The sequence below is a fragment of the Dendronephthya gigantea genome, unplaced genomic scaffold (assembly GCF_004324835.1).
Source record: "Dendronephthya gigantea isolate DGI-Jeju-01 unplaced genomic scaffold, DenGig_1.0 000061F, whole genome shotgun sequence".
NCBI classification, from domain to species: Eukaryota; Metazoa; Cnidaria; class Anthozoa; order Malacalcyonacea; family Nephtheidae; genus Dendronephthya; species Dendronephthya gigantea.
In genome coordinates this window covers 337565-361795 of record NW_021163071.1, presented here as the reverse complement: position 1 = coordinate 361795, position 24231 = coordinate 337565, and the positions used below count along the sequence as shown (strand labels likewise).

The 24231-nt window shown below is 34.8% G+C and overlaps 3 protein-coding genes and 1 long non-coding RNA gene across 5 annotated transcripts; 1 reads left to right on the top strand and 3 right to left on the bottom strand.

The window, feature by feature from the left end:
* The first annotated feature begins 235 nt into the window (after positions 1-235).
* Positions 236-12552, top strand: LOC114530343 (metal-response element-binding transcription factor 2-like). Of its 2 annotated transcripts, XM_028551955.1 has the most exons (16): positions 236-251; positions 359-538; positions 1217-1298; positions 1388-1483; positions 1779-1873; positions 2150-2180; positions 2341-2381; positions 2690-2766; positions 3269-3321; positions 3460-3502; positions 3859-3927; positions 4173-4293; positions 4842-4909; positions 5098-5244; positions 5463-5523; positions 6387-7468. In XM_028551955.1, exons 2-16 carry the CDS (start codon positions 371-373, stop codon positions 6795-6797), a joined length of 1563 nt encoding a protein of 520 aa, XP_028407756.1. In that variant the 5' UTR covers positions 236-251; positions 359-370; the 3' UTR covers positions 6798-7468. The 2 variants fall into 2 exon arrangements, with proteins under 2 accessions (XP_028407756.1, XP_028407757.1); XM_028551956.1 differs by lacking the exons at positions 236-251; positions 6387-7468 and adding an exon at positions 12364-12552 and having other exon boundaries at positions 282-538.
* Positions 12553-14811: 2259 nt separating this feature from the next.
* On the bottom strand, positions 14812-17408 carry LOC114530305 (codanin-1-like). The gene is made up of 9 exons (XM_028551914.1): positions 17363-17408; positions 17176-17249; positions 16991-17064; positions 16780-16881; positions 16457-16490; positions 16255-16337; positions 16120-16183; positions 15668-15746; positions 14812-15524 (listed from the first exon to the last, which is right to left on the bottom strand). The coding sequence occupies exons 2-9, from the start codon at positions 17242-17244 to the stop codon at positions 15370-15372; spliced, it is 660 nt and encodes a 219-aa protein (XP_028407715.1). The 5' UTR covers positions 17245-17249; positions 17363-17408; the 3' UTR covers positions 14812-15369.
* Positions 17409-17505: 97 nt separating this feature from the next.
* Positions 17506-18336, bottom strand: LOC114530205 (codanin-1-like). Its single transcript, XM_028551784.1, has 4 exons — positions 18266-18336; positions 17863-17944; positions 17644-17730; positions 17506-17577 (listed from the first exon to the last, which is right to left on the bottom strand). Exons 1-4 carry the CDS (start codon positions 18334-18336, stop codon positions 17506-17508), a joined length of 312 nt encoding a protein of 103 aa, XP_028407585.1.
* Positions 18337-18387: 51 nt separating this feature from the next.
* On the bottom strand, positions 18388-18692 carry LOC114530293. The gene is made up of 2 exons (XR_003687752.1): positions 18502-18692; positions 18388-18419 (listed from the first exon to the last, which is right to left on the bottom strand). It is a non-coding gene; the product is annotated as an uncharacterized LOC114530293 (long non-coding RNA).
* Between the last annotated feature and the right edge of the window lie 5539 nt (positions 18693-24231).

Sequence of the window (24231 nt, the reverse complement as noted above, 5' to 3'; positions counted from 1 at the left end):
CCCCCAATAAATTTTCCGATAGTTTATTAATAATCGGGGATAAAAATTGTGGTAAATTATGAATTCAATTTGCCTTTCCTAAATAGTTTGCCTTTCCTAAATGGTTTGCCTTTTCTAAATGGGCAACTTTTTGCCCTATGCATGGGATTGATAGGAAATTTCGTGCAGCGGTCACCACAGTGAATTTGTTTAACTTCTGGGTTCTAATTAGCACGTGGTGTGCGTTTTTAGGTGGCGGGATCTGGCGCGAGGTAAAGTTTTAAATATTGCTGTTGATTTTATCTTTGGCTTTCGAATTTTACTGCAGTCATAGTCTCATAGATATACTGCAGTTTATGCGTTTCATTTTTGTTAAAAGATAGGTTAGAACATGAGATCGAGAAAAAGGAGAAAGTCTTCGCCTCGAGTCAAAATTGAAAAGAGTGACGATTTATGTAAATATCCCGATAACGAACCGTCGAAACTGCCGTTTGCAGTTGGGGATGAAGTTTTAGCTTGCTGGCAAGATGGTCTGTTCTATTTAGCTGTTGTTAAAACGGTAAGATTAACTATGGTAAGATTTATAGTTGTTTGCGAAAATTGTTATTAGTGATATTACTTTGGTGCAGTCACAGATCATTCTTCACAAAACAAAAAGAGACAGGCTAATATATTTATAACAATAACGGTGAAAACATGTGATACTACGATCAGCAAAACCTACGGGTCAATTATGGGGGGTACTCATACATACTCTTTCCTCCGCAGAAGTTATTTTAATATTTATTTATTATACTTACTTTACTGTAACTTTACTGTTTTAATAGTGGAGATGGGCTACATTATGCATATTAAATTTGTGTCCCATGGAAGTACCCCTTAGAATTATTAATTAAGCTTTGTTGCAGTTTATATTCAAATTTGTAATATCACAGGTGTGTAAAATTGGAAAAAATAAGATCTTGTGATAGTAAAAAGCATTCAAATCCAAACAAAGATTGATTTCAAAAGGGATCCTATACGCCTACTTAAGAGGACCCTATATTGATATGATTGCAAATTATTCGCCTAATTGTATTTGGTACGTTTTCTTGGTTAACCAGTTTATCTGCTTTTGTTTCTTGTTTAGAAGACAAATAACATTTTCACTTTGGTTGTTTGACTCTAGTCATGTAGGAATATATTACATATTTTTCACTGAAACTGTGTATATTTTTTACTGAAACCTTTTCTATAGATTAATACAGAAAAATCAAAATGTCAAGTTACTTATGAAGATGATTCAGTTTATTGGGTTTTGTTCAAGCACATTAGAACAGGTATGTATCATTAATTTTTCATCTTGCAGATAAGAAATTTTACCTTTCTTTAACTGTGAGTCTAACGCTATTTCTCTTTTGTTTTGGAGTTGCAAAGAGCAAAGATACGTTTACATGTTCTATATGTGAAACAAATGAATCTACTGATCAAAATTGCATTGTTCTATGTGACAACTGTTTTCATGGTAATTCAATGAATCATTATGCCATAGTCAGTTCTGCAAACAATGTTGCTTCATGAGCTAGGTTATGTCATATGATTAATCAGATGTATTATACCTAAAATACAATAATGTAATTAACCTTACAAATTAACATCGTTTCCTGGGTTGGTTGCCTATGATTATCCACATAAACTAATATTGCATACTAACCAGTTTTCCTACCATTATTCCTATAAAAAAGATTGTATTTTTCAACTGAATCTATTCGGGTATAGAAAGCACAGAGTTCTTTATTATTAATTTAATCAATGTTCAGGATATCACCAAACATGCCATACACCAGTCATTGATAAGCAAAGTGTGGAATCAGAATGGCTATGCAGATTCTGTGTATTTTCTAAAGCTGTCAAGGTATATGCTCTAATTTTTCTTTGTTTTTCTCACATGAAAGCACTCTGACAAAAGCATTTCTCACATGTTTTTCTGCATGAAGGCACTCTGACAATGAAAAATATTGCTCCATGTGCAAAATTCTGCCTAGTGGAAAACAGCCCTTAAGGATGATTGGATAATAGTGTCTTGTAGTATAGCATTAATTATGATAATGGTGGTACTGCTCAGGATAGAAATGAGGTAAAATGGTTGAATGAGAGATGCAACATTATGGTGTTGATATTTTTTGTTTAGGCTGGTGGTGCTTTAAAGTGTGGAGTTTATGGTAATTGTTATGCAAATACAAAATAATAAGCTGAAAAATATACGAAAGTGATTCCAAATTAAATAATCATGTCAACATTATTATCATTTATAATGCAAATAAGACTGAATTTTTCTATTGCATCAATTTCAACCATGCTTTATGATATTTATATTTATAGCTGATGCTTTACTTGCCATGAAATCTATCTTACCATATAATGTGAGTCTGTTATTTACTGTAAAATTAGATATTAATACTGCATGCTACTTGTCATCATTCTTCTAAAAATTACAAACATAGGCAATTTCTAAATCAGTGGGCTCAATGCATGGTTATATGCATGGAACCATTATATATATATATATATATATATATATATATATATATATATATATATATATATATATACCGGTATGCAAAGAGGCAACAATAATTCCCCCTGAAATGAAATTATATCTTTAAATACCGGTACTATATATATTGTCTGTCATATATATTGATGCTTTTATGCTTCTTCTATTATTCAGTTGAATACTTTACAATGGGATGCTCATCATAAATGTAATACTGATGAAGTATATTGCTATTGTGCAGGTCCAGGATTGTAAGTGATTTATTTTTTGGCAAAATTAAGAAAATACTCATGTCTGACCTGTTAAGATTCAGATGATTTTACTAATCAAGAGAAGTTTCTTGACATTAATGGAGTATAATACTAATGCTCTTTAACCTAGTAAGAAGCTTTTTTGTTTGACTTTGATGGTGCTATATGTTAATGATATATGGTAATTTGTTACCATGATAAATGGGGACAAAAAACTTGGCAGTGAAATAAATCTCTGCCTATTAAAGAACTAGATGGATGTGGTAAAATTTCTTTGTGGGTATGTGCTAGTGAACCTTAAGTGCCCAACACCCACCAGGCAAATTTGCCACTTCTCCAGCAACATGCAATCATACATGCCATATGTATTAATGAGCCTTTTGCTGTGTTTGGTCACAATTGCACTGTTGATTGGTAATGACCATGGGTTGCTCAGCCCTTATAATTACTCATCACTGTTATCATATATATGACAGGTTATATTTTGAAAACAATCTATTAGGTGGTATTACAAGATGTTGGAATGCCAGAAGTGTAACCAGTGGTTCCATGAAGGTATCATAAACACTAACATGAATATCAGTTACCTAATATTGCTGCAGATAAAGGCTCTCCATATATATTCCTTGAGTGTGGCTCACTTTTTTTTTCGTTTGTTTTGTGTTTTGACATATGGTCACTCTTTTATTTTAGCATGCCTACAGTGCCTGGACTTTCCTCTTTTATTGGGTGATAGGTACAGTCATTACACAAATCTTCTCCCTCTTTTTTAGATATTTAATCAATAAAGAATTTTATTTTATGTCTATAATATTGTCAATAGACAAATAGATGGAAATTACTCAAACAGAAATTTATATACAAATTTAAAGCTTACTAGATGAAGCTCCAGCTTATTTGATCTGAACCTGCAAAATTTGTTAAAACATTGTCTTTGCAATTACCACAAACTGAAATAAACTGGCTAGTTAATAAATGGAACCTCGTTGACACACCCTGTAGTGATTAGGTCTTATCCGCATATCCTCGTGTCTGTAAAGGCAGTTACTTGCTGTAGTACGATTTTTGTTCTTATTTACTTTTTTTATTTAGGTTTTATTATTTTTTGTGTGCTGTATGTAATAATGGTGAAGAATATCTTAAACGTATTCAACTAAAATGGTAAGAATACTGTAAATCCTGATTTGAGAGCTTTGCATCAACGTTTCTTGGTTGAGTGGGAACCCTGATATCAGTGCAGTTTCACTGATACAAGATGAATCTATATGTTAGCAATTTAGTATGATTGTGTACTTGTCAACCAAAATAAAATCCTCTTTCCCTTCCTGAGGCAAAACGCAAGTGACTATATGAAATGGTCGCTTCCTAGAAAGCAATAGTTATTCATAGTATGTTTCTTTTTCCAGGACTGATATTGCTGCATTGGTATTATATAATCTTTCCTTGAAGTACCACAAAAGAGGCTTCAAAAACAACGACGTTGAATGCTTTTTACGTGACAACTGGGATGCATTGCAATGTGGCAATGTAAGTATAAATACTTTATTAGCCTTTATGAAAGATTTATATCTATGTTCCTCCCTAGCAGTGCCGTCGCTAGAAGCTAGATCTGGGGTATGTACATATTCATATATTCGTCTTATGTCCGACGACTCCGACTGATTTCTTTCCATGGCTATTGTTTTCACCCTTATTTGAACATTAATATGAATATGCAAACCCCCCCCCAAATGAAGCTTCCAATGACGGTCCTGCTTCCCAGGGTCGTTCGATCATATATGGTAAGCGATGCAGAGAGATATGTTATTTTTTCCATCAAGAAATGAAGAAAGTATAAAACGTCTACTCGATATTTCTTTACAATTAATCTTCATTTTAACTTAATCATTATCCTCCTAAGTGCCTGAAATTTCATCGCTCTTGAGGCGTAGCTAAACTATTTTTCACGATCTGATCTGTACTAACTATTAGAAAGGTCTGCATCAGTTATCCACTTTCTCAGGTTCATACCAATCTTATTATAACCAGATCATAACCATAAAATCGGCATAATTTTGGAAATTATTTCAATCTAGTTGTATTACACCCCAGAAAGAGAACGAATGGAAAAACTCGTTGAAGTTATGAAAAAACAGAAACGCAAGTGAGACATTGTGGATTTCTTATTTGGTAGAGAAAGTTTGCTGCAGTCTATTGCTATGCAATTGCAATTAATTACCTCTGATATTTTCAGCATAAAAATTCCATTGTTTTATCGTGCGTTTGTGGCGATCTATTGTGTTGGTCCATACAGGGTTATGTGATGTTTCTCATGCAATATGTGTTGTGTAGATTTCGTTGTCAAAGCGGTGGCAGTGGTATTGTGACTTGGTCATTATTTATTCGTTGTGCTCCCTTCCCAACGAAAGCGAGTTTACTTCATGAAGCAAAGTTGAGGGAGGACGAGAGTGGTGGAACGACTTCGGAGGTCCCTGATTGGTACGTGTTAAAAAAACATTGCTACATTTTTGCACCTATAACGCCTAACGTGACTCGTTTTTCTCCCAGATTTTTCCAATGCATGTGCTTTTATAATATTTCTAAACTAACTTTCCAGGCGAAAGCCCCTGGGTTAAGACGTTATAACGTTTTGCATATTTTTTAAGCGGGTGATGAACCAATTCATTCACGTCATTCGCCATTTTTGTTATTTCTAGTAACGGAAATTATTTACAAGACGACGACGATATTGAAGACAATTCATCAACGTCGAATGAGGTACTTTATCATTTGATAATATTTTCTAAAGCATTATTTTTCGTAAAAAAACAACTGCCATCGATCGTAGCTTCGTGATCGTGTCTACCCGCACAGAAAAAAGTTCATGCAGTTACAACAGGCGAATATATCGATCATTTTTAACTACTCCATGTGTTTTTAAATTTCCACAACCAACGCAGCAAAGCATTTCTTCGATTTATCGCTATTTTTCGATATGATTGTAGATGTTGACTGTTGTTTGTGGTGTTTACTGACGTTTCAACATGGCACACATACTAGCACAGTGTACTAAAGCTATGTCAGCAGGGCTCAAAATAACGAAATGTCACTCGTGCTAAATGGCGATTTTTGCCATTCGTGCCACATACGGAAAATACCTGTTTGATAATTCTCGCCAGCCAAAATCTTGCCATGTGCGAACACCGAAAGCTACATCTGCTGTTGCATTTGCCTGTGCACTGTGACTGAGGACAATCCACTAAGCAGATCGTCAGCTTTCATTCGCCGCACAAAGATTTTTGGCACGCGAGACTGTTATTGATCAATTACTGATCAAACATGTTTAATATTTACTTTACGAGGCACGAATGACTAAAGCTTCTATAAAGGTACCTGCACACGAGAGTTATCTCCTGACGCCATTGGGTACGCTAGGCCTAGGGGATCGAAACACAAAAACACCAGTTATGTTAACACCACTATCACTAACAGTCCTCAGGACTGCACTAACAAGGACAATCCGCCTCTTTGGGCATATAACTGTACTTCCGTCAAAACATTCACTTTAAAATTTGCGAGATTTAGCGACCTAATTCACGAACAGTTCGGTTTCAAAATTTTCATTTCTAAACCATTTAAAGATGAATCATGGAAGTGAGATTGGCACATCAGAGTCCTCGACTAGTGAACAAGTTCCTCTCTTTCCATCTCTCTCCATGTTTAAATACTTAATGCCGGAGTGCAGTTCTCGGGCGAGCGAAAGCCCGGATGCCTTATCGGTCTGTGAGCGTTACTCCGACCTTTGTCAAATGCCTGGTGATAAACGGCCGCGATCACGTGACTCAGCGGATTCATCATCTCTGAATGAACCAATAGAAAAACGTTTTGTAAATTACGTTGAGCGTCTATCCAATGGTGTAACGTCGTACGCGGGAACCAATGGTCGGCTGGCTTGTGGCGAGAATTGTAAGCTACTTGGTCGAAGATTTGCAAGAAACGGCCGGATCGAATATCTAGTTCAATGGAGTGGTGTTACACCTGACAGTTTTTGACAAATTGTGGTTAAATTTTCAGGCGAAATTGGAACTGTCTTGGAATTAAATTTACGGTTGTAAAACGGCATACAATGAAATTTGAGTTAAAGCGAGATAAATTTTAATCGACTTTTGTTTACAGGCTAAAACATGTTTCTGCTATGGTGATAATAGTATATATTGCATGTATGTTGAAGTTGGAACATAAACTACTAATTGTTAATTAGAAAAGGTTTTATTTTGTCGTGAACGGTGAACTGGCATATTTTATCAAATGTCCGCAATTATAAATATTAAGATTAAATATTAAGATTATTTAAGTTTATTTCAGAAAGATAACTGCTAAAAATATCTGCAAACATAATTTGTACCCTGATTGTTTTGTTATTATTACTGTATTAGTACAATTCTTAGGGACTACAGAGTCTGTTTAAAAGTGGTGGACCAAGAAAAATTTATTTAATGATTTTTTGTATGAGAAAAAGGGGGACGTTCACCTTCGATCCCCCTGCAATTAAAATTGTAGTTTAATTATTTTCAAAATTTCAAAAAAATCGGTAACGCGGGACCAAAGGAAAAATTGTGATTTTCGTCAATTTTTTGAAATTTAAAAATTCGGTTCCAAATGCCTCGAAATGGTTGAAAACTAAGCAGAATTGCGTTCTTTGATGAAAACAGTACATTTGAACACATAAATACATACTTTGATGAATTTCAAAATTTCAGATAAATCAGTAACGGGGGACCAAAGGAAAAATTATGATTTTCATCAATTTTTTGAAATTTAAAAATCGGTTCCAAATGCCTCGAAAAGGTTGAAAACTAAGTCGAATTACATTCTTTGATAAAAACAGTACATTTGAACACATAAATACATACTTTGATGATTTTCAAAATTTCAAAAAAATCGGTAACGCGGGACCAAAGGAAAAATTGTGATTTTCGTCAATTTTTTGAAATTTAAAAATTCGGTTCCAAATGCCTCGAAATGGTTGAAAACTAAGCAGAATTGCGTTCTTTGATGAAAACAGTACATTTGAACACATAAATACATACTTTGATGAATTTCAAAACTTTCAGAAAAATCGTAACGGGGGGACCAAGGGAAAAATCGTGATTTTTGTCAATTTTTTGAAATTTAAAAATTCGGTTCTAAATGCCTCGAAATGGTTGAAAACTAAGTAGAATTACATTCTTCGATGAAAACAATACATTTGAACACATAAATACATACTTTGAAGAATTTCAAAATTTCAGAAATATCGGTAACGGGGGACGAAAGGAAAAATTGTGATTTATTGCTTCCCTTCATTAGCTTCATATCTAAAAGATACCTTGTCATGACGAGCTCTGTGTTCTGTATTTTTGACATATATTAAATGTTTAAAATTTGGGAAAATTTTGACAAATACCAAAGTAATTTTAAAACTTTGGGATTTTTGACAATATGTACTAGTGTTTTCTAACAATTTTGACAGATCCCAAGGTGTTTTAAATTTTTAATACTTTTAATTTTTTTTAAATTTTTGACATGTATATTATTTTTGACGTGTATACTATTTTTATTTGCCGCGACACAGTAGACCAAAACAAATAGATTCCATTTGTCAACGCCAAAAAAATTTAAGAGAATTTCAAAAAATTTACAACTCTTTCAGTTTCGAGAAAATCAACCTGTTTAAAATTTTAAAGATTCTGACACAATTTCTACATACAAACCAGTGTTTCTACAATTTCTACATATATACCAGTGTTTTGTTATTCCAAAATTTTTGACGATTTTGACACATACCTAGCTATGTTCAAAATATTTGACATATAGCTGTATTGGTGCTTTTTAGAATTTTTAAAATTTTCAAAATTCTTAAAATGTTTGAAAGATTTTGACATCTATATTGGTGATTTTTTAAATATACTTTTTTTTTTAAAGTTTGATAAAATTAAAATTTTGACATAAACACTAGTTTAAGATGTTTAATGCATTCATTAATTAAATCATAAAGGAAGTTAATGTTAGGGGTCTTCGTATTGTAGAGTCTCGGAACCGTTAGGATGATCCTGGCTTCAAATATTTCCACAAAAGTTCTGCGAAATGGCTACAAATTTCTTTCGTTTTTGAGCATATTTTGATATTTGGTTGGTTTTTGGAAAATTGAAAAATTCGTTCATTTTGGCCAAAATGGTAAGGGTATCTTTTACCATAAGTTAACCCTATTTGTATCGGGGTTTTTTGATGTTGATATGGCACACCCCTCAGAAATTCTGTCGATTACCTGAAATTATCCTTTTAGTTATATTTTTAGGAAGTTTTATCTCTCTTTAACCTAAAAATAACAAAAAAAGTTGAATTCACATCCAAAATGCTGCGTTTTGGCCCCATTCGATACGACCACCTATCGAAAAATGGCAAAAATCCCTAAATATTCTATGATTTTGGTTCTTTTCTATGAAGACACAAAAACATTTTGGATGTGTTATTTTTTGTTTTTTAGATTCAAACGACATAGTTTAATGTTATGGCATACCTCTGATGTCCATAAATACTACTATATTTCTTTTTCATAAATCATCAACCCCCATTTTCCCCATTTCGGTTCGACACCTTGTTTGACAAATGTCGTCAAACGCCTGGATAACTTTGAACTTTCACAGTTGTGATGGTAGAGGAAAAATATTAAAAAGTCATAAAAGGGCAAGCGAATGGAATAATTTGTTTAGGAATGACGAACAAATATTTATAGGGTGCGCACATGTGCGTATAAATAGGGTTAAGGTTAGATAAGGTAATGTAAGGGTACCTTTTACCATTTTAGCCGAAATTGCCGAAAACTTTCACAAAAATGTCTTAATATGCTAAAAATGGCTTCAAGACTGACCTCTTTGGTTTTTGAGCATATATGCATGGGTTGCTTTTTGGAACAAGCGTAGGTTCGAATTTAAAAAACTCATGTTTACTTTTACAATTAAATTTTTAAAATTAAATTTTTCAATCTCGAGAAAATCACCCTGTCAAATTTTCGTGAAAAAAAAATTAAGGTAAGTAAACATGAGCCTTAACCACTCGGCCACCGGAATAATATATATATTGTAAGGTTGGTAACAACATACGATCCGGTGGCCGAGTGGTTAAGGCTACGGCCTACCAGGTTGTAAGCGTAGGTCGAGTCTTGCAAGGGAAAAGTGCGATTTTTCCAGCCGATATTACCACTTAATTAAAAATTTGTCGAAAAGGATTTAGTCAAATAAAGAAAAATAACTTTCGACAAATGATGTGGTGGTCTAGTGGTTAAGTCGTTCGTCTCTCAATCCGAGGCCGACGTTTCAACTCCTGGCAATGCAAAAAATTTAGCCTGAAAAATTTCGGTGTGATTTGGAAACCTTAAAGCAGTTAAAAGACTGTAAATTGAAAAAAGTTTGAAAAAAAAAACTGAAAAAAAATTCTCGGGTTCAAAAGTACTTGAAAATTGAAAAAAAAGCGCAAGTCAATACATTTTTAAAAACATGTGTCTTCTAAAGAGACTGAAAACTAAAAGTCGGAAAAATTTTAAAAATTTTCCGCTTTTAAAAAACTCATGTTTACTTACCTTAATTTTTTTCACGAAAATTTGACAGGGTGCTTTTCTCGAGAGTGAAAAAAATTAATGAAATTCTCTCTGTTTTTTTTGACGCGGAAGTATTTTGTCTTGGGCTACTGTGTCTGGGTTGACGCACTAGCCCAAGACAAAATACCTCCGAAAAAAATCAGAGAGAATTTCAAAAAAGTGAAAAAAATTATTTTAATTAATTTTTTCACTCTCGATAAAATCACCTTATCAAATTTTCGTGAGAAAAATTAAGGTAAGTAAACATGAGTTTTTTAAGACGAGAAATTTTAAGAAATTTTTTTTCCCACTTTTAGTTTTTTTTTAGAAGACACATGTTTTTAAAATTTATTGACTTCCGCTTTTTTTCAATTTTCAAGTACTTTTGAACGCAAGAATTTTTTTTCAGTTTTTTTATTTCAAGCCAGGACACAGTCACCCAAGACAGACACAGTGGCCCAAGACAAAATATTTCCGCTTCAAAAATAAAAATCAGAGAGAATTTCAAAAAAGTGAAAAAAATTAATTATGTATGTCTTGGGCTACTGTGTATGTCTTGGGCTACTGTGTCTGGCTTGACGCAGTTGCCCGAGACACAATACTTCCGCGTCAAAAAAAAAATCAGAGAATTTCAAAAAATAATTAATTTCTTTAATAAACAGTCTTTCCGAAAGTCCGAGGAGTCTTTTAACTGCTTTTAAGTTTCCAAATCACACCGAAATTCTTCAGGCTAATTTTTTTGCATTGCCAGGAGTTGAAACGTCGGCCTCGGATTGAGAGACGAACGCCTTAACCACTAGACCACCACATCATTGGTCGAAAGCTGTTATCTTTATTTGACTAAATCCTTTTCGACGAATTTTAAATTAAGTAGCAATTTCAGGTAGAAAAATTGAACCTATCCCATGCAGGATTCGAACCTACGCTTACAACCTGGTAGGCCGTAGCCTTAACCACTCGGCCACCAGATCGTACGTTTTTACCAACCTAACAATATATATTATTCCCTAATCCGAGTGGTTAGGCTCATGTTTACTTACCCTAAATTTTTTTTTCACGGGGTGATTTTCTCGAGAGTGAAAAAAATTTTTTTGATTTTTTTTTGACGCGAAAGTATTTTGTCTTGGGCTACTGTGTCTGGCTAGACGTTGGTCTCTCAATCCGAGGAGGAACTATTAAAAACACGTGTCTTCTCAAAAGAAATTTAATAAAAGTTGGCATCAACAGATTTTCAGAAAATTTTTAAAAGTCGTCAATTTTGGTCAAAATTATAAATTAACTTTACCATTTTGGCCGAAATTGACGATTTTTTCAATGTTCCAAAAACATACCAAATATGCTGAAAAAGCGAAGTGAGCAAAGAGATTAGTCTTGATAAATATTTGAAGCTATTTTAAGCAATGTTAATACATTTTTCAGAAAATGTTCAAAAGTTATCAATTTTGGCCACAATTGTAAGGTGTGCCCTTTACCGTTTTTGTCAAAATTGACGATTTTTTCAATTTTCCAAAAGCATACCAAATATGCTAAAAGAGCAAAGAGATTAGTCCTAGTAAATATTTGAAGCTATTTTAAGCATGTTAACACATTTTTAAAAAATTTTCAGAAGTCGTCAATTTTGGCCAAAATGGTAAGGTTAATTTACAATTTTGACCAAAATTGACGATTTTTTCAATGTTCCAAAAACATACCAAATATGCTGAAAAAGCGAAGTGAGCAAAGAGATTAGTCTTGGTAAATATTTGAAGCTATTTTAAGCAATGTTAACACATTTTCAGAAAATTTTTAAAAGTCGTCAATTTTGGCCACAATTATAAGGCGTACCTTTACCATTTTGGCCAAAATTGACGATTTTTTCAAAGTTCCAAAAACATACTAAATATGCTAAAAAAGCAAAGAGATTAGTTATAGTAAATATTTGAATCGGTTGTTGCCATTACCACCCATCCACAACAAAAGAGAAACGAGATCAACAAATCCTAACAACTAAACTTCTCATTTAGAACAACACGATGCAAAACCACCACATTCCAGAAGTCTTACTTAAATAGATCAACTCGTTTATGGAATGTCCTACCAAGCGATTTAACAGGCAATGAAATCAGCCTAAGTCGATTCAAAAGTGGACTTTTCCAATATTATGAAGTAGCTGTGGCAACTGTATATGACGTTGAAGACCCAAGAACATGGAAATCTATATATGTTTGTGCTGTAATAAGTGTCGTAAACTGTCATGTGAATTATCGTGTTGTTATTAAGGCCTGTTTAAGCGGGTGCCATTCTGTAACAACGCTCAAAAAGGAATTTATCTCAACTTTTGTTAACTAGATTGAGTAAACATCATGTAATGAACTGGTCAAAAGTAGTAGTATTTATGTCATCATTTTGTTTGATGTATTGCATCCGTTTAATTTGGTTTTTAGTTTGTGTGTTTATCATTATACATAGGGCCGCTGTAATTGGCTAAAGCTGTAGCGTGCACCTAGCCAATTCTGTTTAGATGTATGCGTGTGTTTCCATAACTATATCTAGTATATGTATTTATGTACATGTCAGTATATTCATTAATTGGCGAAGATGAATAAATATTTGAAGGCATTTTCAGCGTATTAAGTATAAATACAGGACATCTAGTGGTGATGTTAATACATCTAGATTTCCACGAATATTCTTACAAATTCTGGATAATCTTTCTCAAACCAATCAGGAACCGTAATAGAAAGAAAAGGTAGGCGTTCCTCCATTTTCCCAATAACAGTTGTTCGTACTGAACCAAAGCGAATACCATGATCCCCAAAGGTCACCAAGATTGTGTTATCAAGGTAATGTCGTTCTTTCATCAATTTAAAAAACCCGAGTAAGTCCATTCTCCATTAAAGACAAGTCATTCAGCCGACTATGACAAATATCGGAAAAGAATGTCATCTCATTTGGGTGTTTTGGGATAAGCTTGAAACATACTTCGTACCATTTCTAGACTAGCATTGTGAATAGCTGGTATATCAATATGGCAAGAGATAATGATCAATTGGTGGATCACAAAACCCCATAAGACGATAAATAAATGCACCGAGGTCAACCTCGTCTTCATTGAACATTGTAGCGTAACCATAGTTCCGAAAATCTTTGAAAATCCATGGCCAGTTATCAAGACATTTCGCACCTTTCATCCTAAAAATGTAATGCCCTAAGTGTGCTCAATAAAATATAACTTGCACAGAAGATTTGAAACTTGCACACGGTAAAAACTGATGAATTTTAAAATTTCAGAAAAATCGGTAACGTGCGACCAAGGGAAAAATCATGATTTTTGTCAATTTTTTGAACTTTCGAAATTTAGTCCCAAATACCTTCAAAAGGTTCAAAAGTAAGTAGAATTACATCTTTTAGTCCGAATCATATCTTTGAACACGTAAAATCATACTTTAATGAATTTCAAGATTTCAGAAAAATCGGTTTTCGTCACTTTTTGAACTTTCGAAAATTAGTTCCAAATACCTCGAAATGGTACAAAACTAAGTAGAATTACATTCTTTGATGAAAACAATCCAGCTGATCTGGGTATAAAAATCAATCAATCAGAAGCCAGATCTTCGACAAAACTAAATTATCATTTCCTTCATTGCATATGACTTCGACACTCGAAAATATCAAGTAATTTTATTATATTTATGTGAAAACACGTTTATTTTTTCCCAACTGCATATTAGAATTTAAATTTTTCACCCTTTATACTATTAGTTGGAAGAATAAAGAGAAATAACACCAGGCACATGATAATTTAGTTTTGTCGAGACGCTTTATGACGTCATGATCTCGGATAAGCTGGATACATTTGAATACATGAAATCATACAATTTTTTGAGCTTTCGAAAATTAGTTCCAAATACCTCGAAATGGTTCGAAACTAAGTAGAATTACATTCTTCGATGAATTCTTCGATTCAGGCTATCGAATCGATTTTATCAACCTTAATGTTATATCTCTATTTCTAGGCTTTTACATGGTGTGAAACTTATTTCATTCTGGCAAATGCACGTCTACGGTGGTGGTTATAAGCTGAAAATATTTTTAAGGTGGTTTAATATAACACTGTGATATAACATATATAGGCAGTCACAGTGGACAGCCCCGGTCAATGCGGTTACGTCACACATAAGATAGTATAACCATTGACCGGGCTGTCTGTGGTTATTAGCCGAACATTTTTTCTCAAAAAATAAGTCGGTTTTGATACATGTTTAATAACAGTGTTTTTTTCTTTGAAAAAGAAGATAGAGAAAAAAATAAAAAAGAACATCGAACTAATAAACAAGACCCTCGAATAACCGAAGAAACTAACCTGAAGGTGTTGTCAGTAGTTCTGTTTCGGAGTTTGCAAAAAAGAAAAAATTCAGAAAACAAAATAGCACCAGCTCGTATTGGAAGCGGGACACACGCACGAGCGACTTGACCACTCGGCTACATGTTTCACCACTGGAAAATCCACTAATTTAACGTTATATATAGTGGTCATTTATAAAAAATGTATTGAAATTTTTAAATATATAGGTTATCGGGCATGTTGTAAAATACGGACTAGACTGGATTTGTAAATCACGGACTTGTAAACCACGGAACCACGGAACCACGGAGTTCGTGATATAAAACGCGGACTTGTAAATTTTGGGAATTTTCCTTCGAAAGGGAAAATTAGTGGAGAGATCTGAGGAAAATATTATTATTAGTCCGTTATTTACAAGTCCGCACTTTACAAGTCCGCGTTTTATATAACGGACTGAGTCCGTCATTTAAAAGTCCGTGATTTACAAGTTCGCGCTTTTCCGGTCCAGTCCAGTATAGTCCGCATTTTAAAACATGCCAGGTTATCGCGGGCGCAACCTCCTTCTCCACGTGGAAAAATAAATAACTAAAAAGTTGGTAATAAATTATAATAATTAAGAATTAGTGACGTCATACTTCACGCACCGCCTGCATTGCTGGTCTCACGCAGAAGCCGCTTCCTTATACTACACTTCACATTCCTTGTCAAGCAGTTGTTGATAAAACCAGTTAAAAGGATGATCACAATCTTGTGCGTGTGCCCTGTAAATATTTTCAGGGATACTTTGCTTTCTTGTTATCGTTTTATCCATATCTCGGCGAACAAGTTTTTCGATAATTGCTAAAAATGGAAGAAAAATATGAACGTATGCATGCATGCATAACAAGATGTCGAGGACAAATCGACCGCAAGTTTTTTGCCCTCTTTTTTTAACTCCTGAAACCAGACATGTACTACAAATTTTTTTTAATGTTTCAACTTACATGAGATATTTTGATGTGACCATTCCTTCAGTTTGTTCATGGTCGATTGATGAACGATTCCTGATGTGGTCTTTATAACCTTTGATGAATAAAAAATACATATAGTTAACGCATGCGCCCAACCACTAAAAAATATTGTAAGTAGAGTTAGTAGACAAAAATCAGGGGCCGGTTGTATCAAGCCCGTTTAGCTTAAACGGTGTATAAGTCAAAATTAAATAACACTCTTACGTCTCTCTTGAATAAGTCAACTTGGGCAACTTGAATATTATGCACTGAATATGTAGCTGTAAACAGTATCGTTGTATTAAGGTTAAAAACATTTAGTTTGCTTGCTGAGTAAAAAGATAGACTTGCTTTCTATTTTGAGCTTATCCATGCACCGTTTAAGCTAAACGGGCTTGATACAACCGGCCCCAGGCCTCTACAATACGATATTATTAATAACTTACTATTTCATTCATATTGTGGGGGCTTAGGCTTTGAACAGCAACAAAACATCGCGATTTACACTCCCTAAGACCATCAAGAGAAATTTGTTAAATTGAAATGATTAAACTACTGACTGTGAGACTATGAGAGCATACTCGTTCACTTCAGATGATATTTTCTCCAAAACTCCATCAGCTGTTTTGTTGCATAATTTCATCACCAATATTTTCTGTTTTTCCTTAGGTTAATAGTAAGAAGAGTAATATGAGACACACTGACACATCTTCCGGGAATGCCGTTTCTCCCTCTAGTTTATATTCATATAGTCAATTGTATGAGGATGATACCCAGATATACCTTAAATTCGTCCTTATTCACCTCCTGCCAATTACTATAGAAATGAAAAAATTTACATGGTTTAAGCATGGACTATATATATTCTTGAAGTTTGGCACTGGGGCAACGTCAATACAAATATTTGTTTCTTGATACAAGAAATGTCTTTCTGTCTGTACCCTACAGGCTTAAGCGCGATCAACGAGGGTATTTTTCATGTTAATTGCACTTCAGAGGGGTCTGTGTTTCAGACTGGACGATTTGAAACGATAAAGTTACGTTTGGTATTCTCAATTAAGATAAAGTGGACAAATGAAATTAAAACATATAAACAAAGAGCTTACTTCACATTAAATGTTGTCTCAGTAACTAACTTTTGTTTTGCCCGTTCGATTTCAGAAGGGATTACATCGTTCTTGATTATATTCACTATATTTTGATACAGTCTGCATGTGAAAGCATAGAAAAATAGATTCAGTGGTCACTATGATTTGGAAAGGAGACTTGTGGTACAGCATGAAGAGTCTTACATAGTATGTATAGTTTCATAATTACCTTTTTGCAACGAAGTCAGCATCTTTTCTCAGAAATTCAGGTTGATTTCGAAAGAAGTTATCTTCAAGTTTTGTCTACGCGAATTATAAAAGACGCGTTTTAAAATGTTTCTTCACCTCTTTGAAAAAGTTACGCCCTTTTACAGAAGAAAGCATGCAGGAAAAACTCCTGAAACGCGAGAGTACCTGTAACACGGGACGTGACGATGGCAAAGCTTCCACATCATCGGCGCAAACTGGTTTGATCTTCTTCATATAGCCTAAGAAAATATTCGTCCATTATTACTCAACAAAGTTTCTCGGATCAATGAATTGCCCGAAAGCATTTATATTTTGTATTTAACGAACGTGCGTGCGTTTCGAAAACATGTACCTCGTTTTGCCTTTCCGACGACTGCTTGAGCCAGAATTGAACGAAGTTCACCTGTCAAATAAATTAATATATTAAACAATTCCATAATATAACATACTGCAGGCCGATACGAGAAAGACATATTTTGTACGAAAAAAGCAGGCTTAGATTGATAGTTCACAACGGTAGGGACAGCATGTATATAAAAGATGTTGGTCAACCAAGTTCATCTTATCCTAGATGGAAATTATGATAGATTTTAGTTCTATAATGAGAAGAAGTTTTTATAGATCAGAATTTACCAATGCCGAGGTCGAATTTCTCAATTCAGAATCACAGGACATCCTCTCGGAAAAATTCGTGAACATCGTTTCTGGAATAACAGGAATCTAAAAATCATAATATTCTGGCTGAAATCATTATGTCCATGGGGAATTAGTAAAACAAATTACGTGAACTGTTAATGAGGATGAAAATAATAAATTTAGGAAATTAAATATACGCAGTACAGCTGTAGCTACCTCAAACAACCAACCTAAAGCCACGCTCAACATTAAGCTATTGCGATTCATATTGGGAGAGGAATTTTGAGACAACATATTTCTGTAAAGAAAATTACGGTATGGTATGAGCTCGGGGAATAAACGGTGGTGGACATTGCAGTGTCTAAGCAAGAGAGAGAAATAGCTGAAATTATATCGACACGTAAAGGGAAGAGACGAAACAGAGCTGGTCAGAGATATCATGAAATGGAAAGATCTAAAGAAGATGTGAGGTGGTGGATAGTGCAGAGAAGACGAGGGAAGAAGGTTGAGATGATATACACTAGGTGCCAAAAATGAGTAAAAATTGCATCTTCGCAAATTTTGCATGAATGGTAGAACTGTATCCTAAGATAGGGCTTAGAAAGTAGCGGCAAAATACCTGTAAATATGATGTAGGAAATCAAAAACTTTGCTGTAGTAATCCAGAAACGGAGAAACACTATCCATCATACTCAGCAGGGTAATGTCATCACCAGTCTCTGTTCATCACGCGCTTTTTTCAAGTAACACATTAGGTCTATCTGCTGTGAAATCTGGTTTTTACAAACGATAAGTTAACAGGTTAACAGTTAACATCAGTTCACATGAAATATTTCATATAACACAGACCCTAACCTGATTTCTGGCTTTTATTACCGTTTCCATCACCGCTGTTGGTAAACCTGAACTGTTGTGATAAGGAGAAAACACGAGAAAACCCAGAAATTTTCCCAGAGTTCTTAGCGTGATCAAACATGATGCGAACTTCACTTGAAGTTTGCAGCTTTCGTCATCTTTTACCATATCATCTTCAATTGAATCCTCAAGTTCTTCTAACCCCACGTTGTTTAACTAAATTGAATCGAATTTTACTAAGACGAGGGATAGGGGCAACGGTACACCATGATTCTGGTACGGTAGTACCAACATTTAGCCAGTAAATAGAACCAACCTCGTTAATCTTGACGATAAGACTGTCGATTAAATATCTGTTGAACGAAGGGCTATATGGAAAAATATATAGGATGTGGACATAACAACAATAGCCAATGCATGAGATAATCTCATACACGACATAATGGCGTGATCTACAGATTAGAAGCATGCAGCCAAAGTACCTCATCGCAGCAACAATGAATTCACGAAAAAATTCTTCAGTTTCCGTAAAACCAGGAGAAGGGCATGGCCCCGCTGTTGTTGACTGGGGAGCAACTAGTCGTTGCTGAAGTCTGAAAGGCAAAAAAGGTTTAAGATGCATTCTTGAAGGTCCATGGATGGCTATATCTGCTCTTTGTGTTCACCTGAAAAATTTCTCCGGATTTGATTTGAAAAGATTTCCAACGAATTCTGGCGATGCTCCCTCGCTAAAGTTCGGCAGAGTGTTCTCGTAGCAACACATCTGTATTAACTGTGTTTGGAATAGTCTTGCAAAATGAACATAGTTTGATGATCCAGGCTTCTGATTAACAACATAGCTACAGTATAAATGAAATAAAATAGCAAGACACACTAATTTCGATGTTTCTCAAGCAAAGGATTTGGTAAAGAAATTACCAACGTAAGCTGATTGTGAACTTTATTCTATTTAAACAGAATTTTACCGTATTTTATCTCCTAATTTTTCTTCCAAAGACCAGCCTGGTTTACCACAATGCTCTTCCCATTCCCGGACTATTTCATAAAACGTGTCCCTGTTGTTGTTGGAGAAAAAACATGATCATAAAGGCATCTAAACTGTTACAACCAATCAAATCTCGTTTGAATCTGTTACCTTTGTCTTTTGAAACAGTGGAAGGCTAAATCCGACGAGAAATTGTTACGATTGTCGATGCTTGCTTGAAATGGAACGCTGTTCAACGGTGATTTCAACAATGAATAAGGTACCTGGGGAAACATACACAGAGTCAATTGAAATATATGAATTTCGGATTCCTTTCACATAAAATCGGTTAATGGTTTTATTACATTACTCATCAATACTGTTGGATAGAGTATCTTTAACTCTTCGTTAAAATTTCTTGAAAATTCCGTAATCTAAAAACAAGAACATAAAAATATCATTCGTTGATTGAGAGAATCTTCTTGATCTAGGAATGAAATTTCCGAGGTCTTTCATACCCTCGTGTTGTCCAAGAGCAATCGTAAAGTTCCTTTGTCGAGAAGTTTGATAATTCTAAAATGAAAATAAAGAATAATTTGAAAGAATATATTCACTATAAATTTATATTCGCTATAACTATAAAGAACTCCTAGTAGAATTATATTTTGTGTACCCTAGCAAGTTTTCAAGCACACGAACGGCGTAAAAAACACAGTTATGGACGCTCTTAAGATACCCCGACGTAACGTGGTCTGTAAAGATTTAAGAAAGAAGATTTTGAATGATAAAATGGCAGAAAGTAATTCTCAAAACAGTGGAATACCATTTTCTTGAACATTTTCTCCTTTCACTGTTAAAAGTTGAAGTATGAAACACATCTCAACTACAATGTTTGGCACCAGATTCTCTAAAAACACAAATATTACATTGTAAACTTGTGCTGCAAAGGACACTTAGATCTAGGAGACACAAGTTAGTTTAGTTTCATGTGTTTTAACCATTTTTAAGTTGAACAGAGAGCCAGGCTTTACAACTACCTGCATGCTATTAGATTATGAGGTTATTAGGTTTTGGGTCTAAAAACTGGAATATTTTGTCTTAGAATGAGGCCAAATACAGCAAAGCGCTGGCAACAAAAATTACAAACATTGTGTTCTGACCTAGAATACAAAATGAATGAACATCAGCTAAACGTTCAAGAACATCGTATCCTGTAACAAATTCTCTTTTTGCCAATACAGAATCTGTACTTGAATTTAAATCTATTGAGGTGTCAGTATAGCTTGAATTTCTCTCCATATCTTGAGAATCACCCCATTCATCTTTACTGTTGTATTGAGAACAGGAAAGATTATGATTGATTTCATCATTTTGGCAAGCTGATGTTCTATTTCCGCATCCTTGCTGCATGAAGTCTTCTAGCTTTAACTTCACCTTGGTTTTGCGGGTATTTTTAGGACTAGCTGAACCACTATTATGTTTATATCCATGTTTGAATTTCTCTGTAGAAGATGAGTGCTCGGATCCAAAGGAAGTTTCAAATGTGAAACTGTTGGTAAGATTTGATGAATCTCTTCTGGCATTAGCTGGTGTTGGTGTAATACGCCGAGTTGGTGTGATCCGTTGGGATGGTGTTGAACTTTTCCTAGAAAATAGAGAAGTTCTTATGTGAATGCAGTCAAGACTCCTTCATGTTTATTTAAAACTAAAAAAAGTTGTTATAAGTGTGGTACCACCAAACTTACGCCAGTCAGATGTGTGTCAAGTTGCATCAAGTTGAACTTTATCAAATGCAAATTTTGCAGTAAAAGTTTGGATATATAACATAGACTAAGCTCAGCAAAGAATATTTTCTTACCTTCCAGATAAATTCTGTGAGTTGATGGATGGGAAATCTTCATCCAAATTAAATTTCACTGGTGTTGATGTCACATGTAATACTTTACTTTTTTCATTCCCACTTGAGTTCCAATTGGTTAAAGGAGATGACTTTTTTGGTGTTCCCTTAATGCACTTTGTCTGCCTTCCTTCAACTGGACTTAGTGTAATATTGTTCACTTTTCCTGATGGAGGAGTAGAGAATAAACTCCCCCTTGCACTGCTTTTGTTGAGTTATTACTGTTGACAGATGGTGGAGAATGATATTTGGGTGGCCTGAATTTCTTCTTCTTTATTTTCTTGGGCGATATGACAGGAAGGTCACATGTGAAGTGGCATGAAGATTCTTCACGAATATAGTTCAAAAAATATGCAACAAACTCAGACATTTTTAAATTCACTTGCCCAGGACCTCCATTGTTATCATTCTAAAAAAAAGTTATCAATTTGTTATTTAGCTAATATTACATGTAGCTGGTAATGCACCAAGATGTCTGCACATTGAAACAATTTTACTTTTAGTTGGCCTAATCTTGGGTTTTTGACAGCTGATAAGGTGAAAGAAGTCACCTAATATTAGCAAATTAATGTCAGGATTGGTATTAGTATTAGAAAATAGCTATTGGGATCATCTGAACAACCCTATAACTGCTGGAATCTTGATGTTACCGACCCATCTGTTTTGAAAAGTTTTACCTGTCATACAACAATATGTTTGACTGGGATCACTACACAGCAAAAAACACTCAAGTTGTTCCCAGTTGATGAGAACAGGCCTCAACAATGTTGTTCTGCACCTCATGAACAATATTGTCAACAATGTTGTTCCACTTTGTTACGCTTAACAATATTGCAACATGTTGTTGACAACATTGTTCATGGGGTGCGGCACAACATTGTTGAGGCCTGTTCTCATCAACCGGGAACAACTTGAGCGTGTAGCCAGCAGATAATTGTGTCAGTCATATTGCTGCCACTGGTTTATAAATTTGCTGTTGATCAGGTTACCGGTGTAAACCATGGATTGAGTCATACTGGAATGGGATCAAGATGAGATTATGAGAGGCATGAGATGCCACCATGTTACCCTAGGTTGTTGACGAGTTGTGACGAAAATGAGCAACGATTATTACATGTTTGCTGGCTTAGAATATACATAAATAGGACGATATAAAAGCATATGCATATCACACTCACCAGCAATTGTTCACCATTCAAATGCTTTCGAAAGACGTCGACATCTAAAGCTCCAGCTACAAGCTGCTTCAAAGTATTGGCCATTTTTTTATCAATATTTACCGATACTGAAGGATCTTAAAAATGTTAAAATCAATAAAATATTATTCTATACTTATTATACTTCTATTATTAGTAGTCCATGTTTAATAGTCCATGTTGATAAAATGGGCTATCGAAGTCTAATTTAATCGTGCACCCCCCCCCAGTTGACTCTGAGATGAGCACCTTGGTTCTCGACCCCCCTAAAGACGCTAATGCATGCCTCCACAGTGCCTTCCCCTGAAGAATACTATTCCAGAGTAGAATTAGGCAATTAGCTGTACATCTTTCGCGAACTTTCCGGACATTGCGCTTGGGCCTCTGCGCTTGGGCCAAATTACTCCAAAGCACATTTTTTCGAATGTGTGACGTACGTACGTCGATTGATCCAGGTTGTTGTCATAACGAGGATTGCAGATATGTCTAACGAAAAACGTTTGAGTACAAAGCTATTTAGCGACTTATAACAGTTTGTCATCCAGTCCAGACCACAGACACCCTTTTTAGGCCAAAGAAAAATCGCGGAGGGAAAAACCACGAAGAGCCAGGGAGTCTTCAAAAAGTGAAAAACTTTCAAAGTCTGAAAGATTTGTGTTCTCGAATGCATCCTTGGAAACAGGCAAATGTAACTAATTCCGAAAACAATATCTGTGAAGTCAAGATTACAAGATATGAGATATATTGTCGTATCTCATATCTTATACACGATATGGTTTTTCCGTGCACGTTTTTCCTAAGGACCTGAAGAAGCTGTTTGCATTGAGGTATTAAAATAAGTCTTCATGAATCACTATAAGTCATGACCATTGCTATTGCCAAGTTATGTTTTATTATATCCTCATTTCAATACCTCAAAAGTCATCTGATGCTTCGTTGAATGTCGGCTGAGCAGGATCATGTAAACAGCCCCTGATTTGGGATTGAAGATTGAAACTGCACAGTTCAACCTAACGCAACGAATATACCAAAAATTTACTCACTTCTGCTTCAGCCGACCAAAGCGTTTTGCAAGCGTTTTAACTATTTCGCTTTTTAAACGGTTGGCAATCGTAACGATCTTGAGTTTTGCCTTTGTTTTCATATTTGCCTTTTACACTGACCCAATGCGATTTTTACTTCGTCGCTACTGCTCTATAATAGTGGGTGAAATCCATTTTAAACAAGTTCATACAGAGCCTCTTTCCTCTCTCACCTCTTGTTTTCCTTTTTGAACATGTAAACGATGATGCAGTGCTTCAAAAAATGGTTTGGGGCATGGCCACTGAGGGCAAACGTTGGGTTTTAAATTTGTCATCCAAAATTAGCACTGTACCCATTTATTGGTCAAAATGTTCCGATCGGGTATCGGGAAAGCAATCGTGTTTAGCCATAAAAAAGGATGTAAATGATTGGCTCACACACTCAGTGCGTATGAATATGGGCGGTGATAACTATCAGGGGGAGATAACAGAATAAAAGGGCAGATTTCCACTTGAAATTTTTTCCTGTTTTCTCTAAAATCATTAAATCCTTGATTTAATGGGTCAAGCTGAACTTGGGTCAAGCTGAACTTGGGTCAAGCTGAACGTATTCTGAACGAACACAAATAAAAAAAGTATTTCAAACTTCGC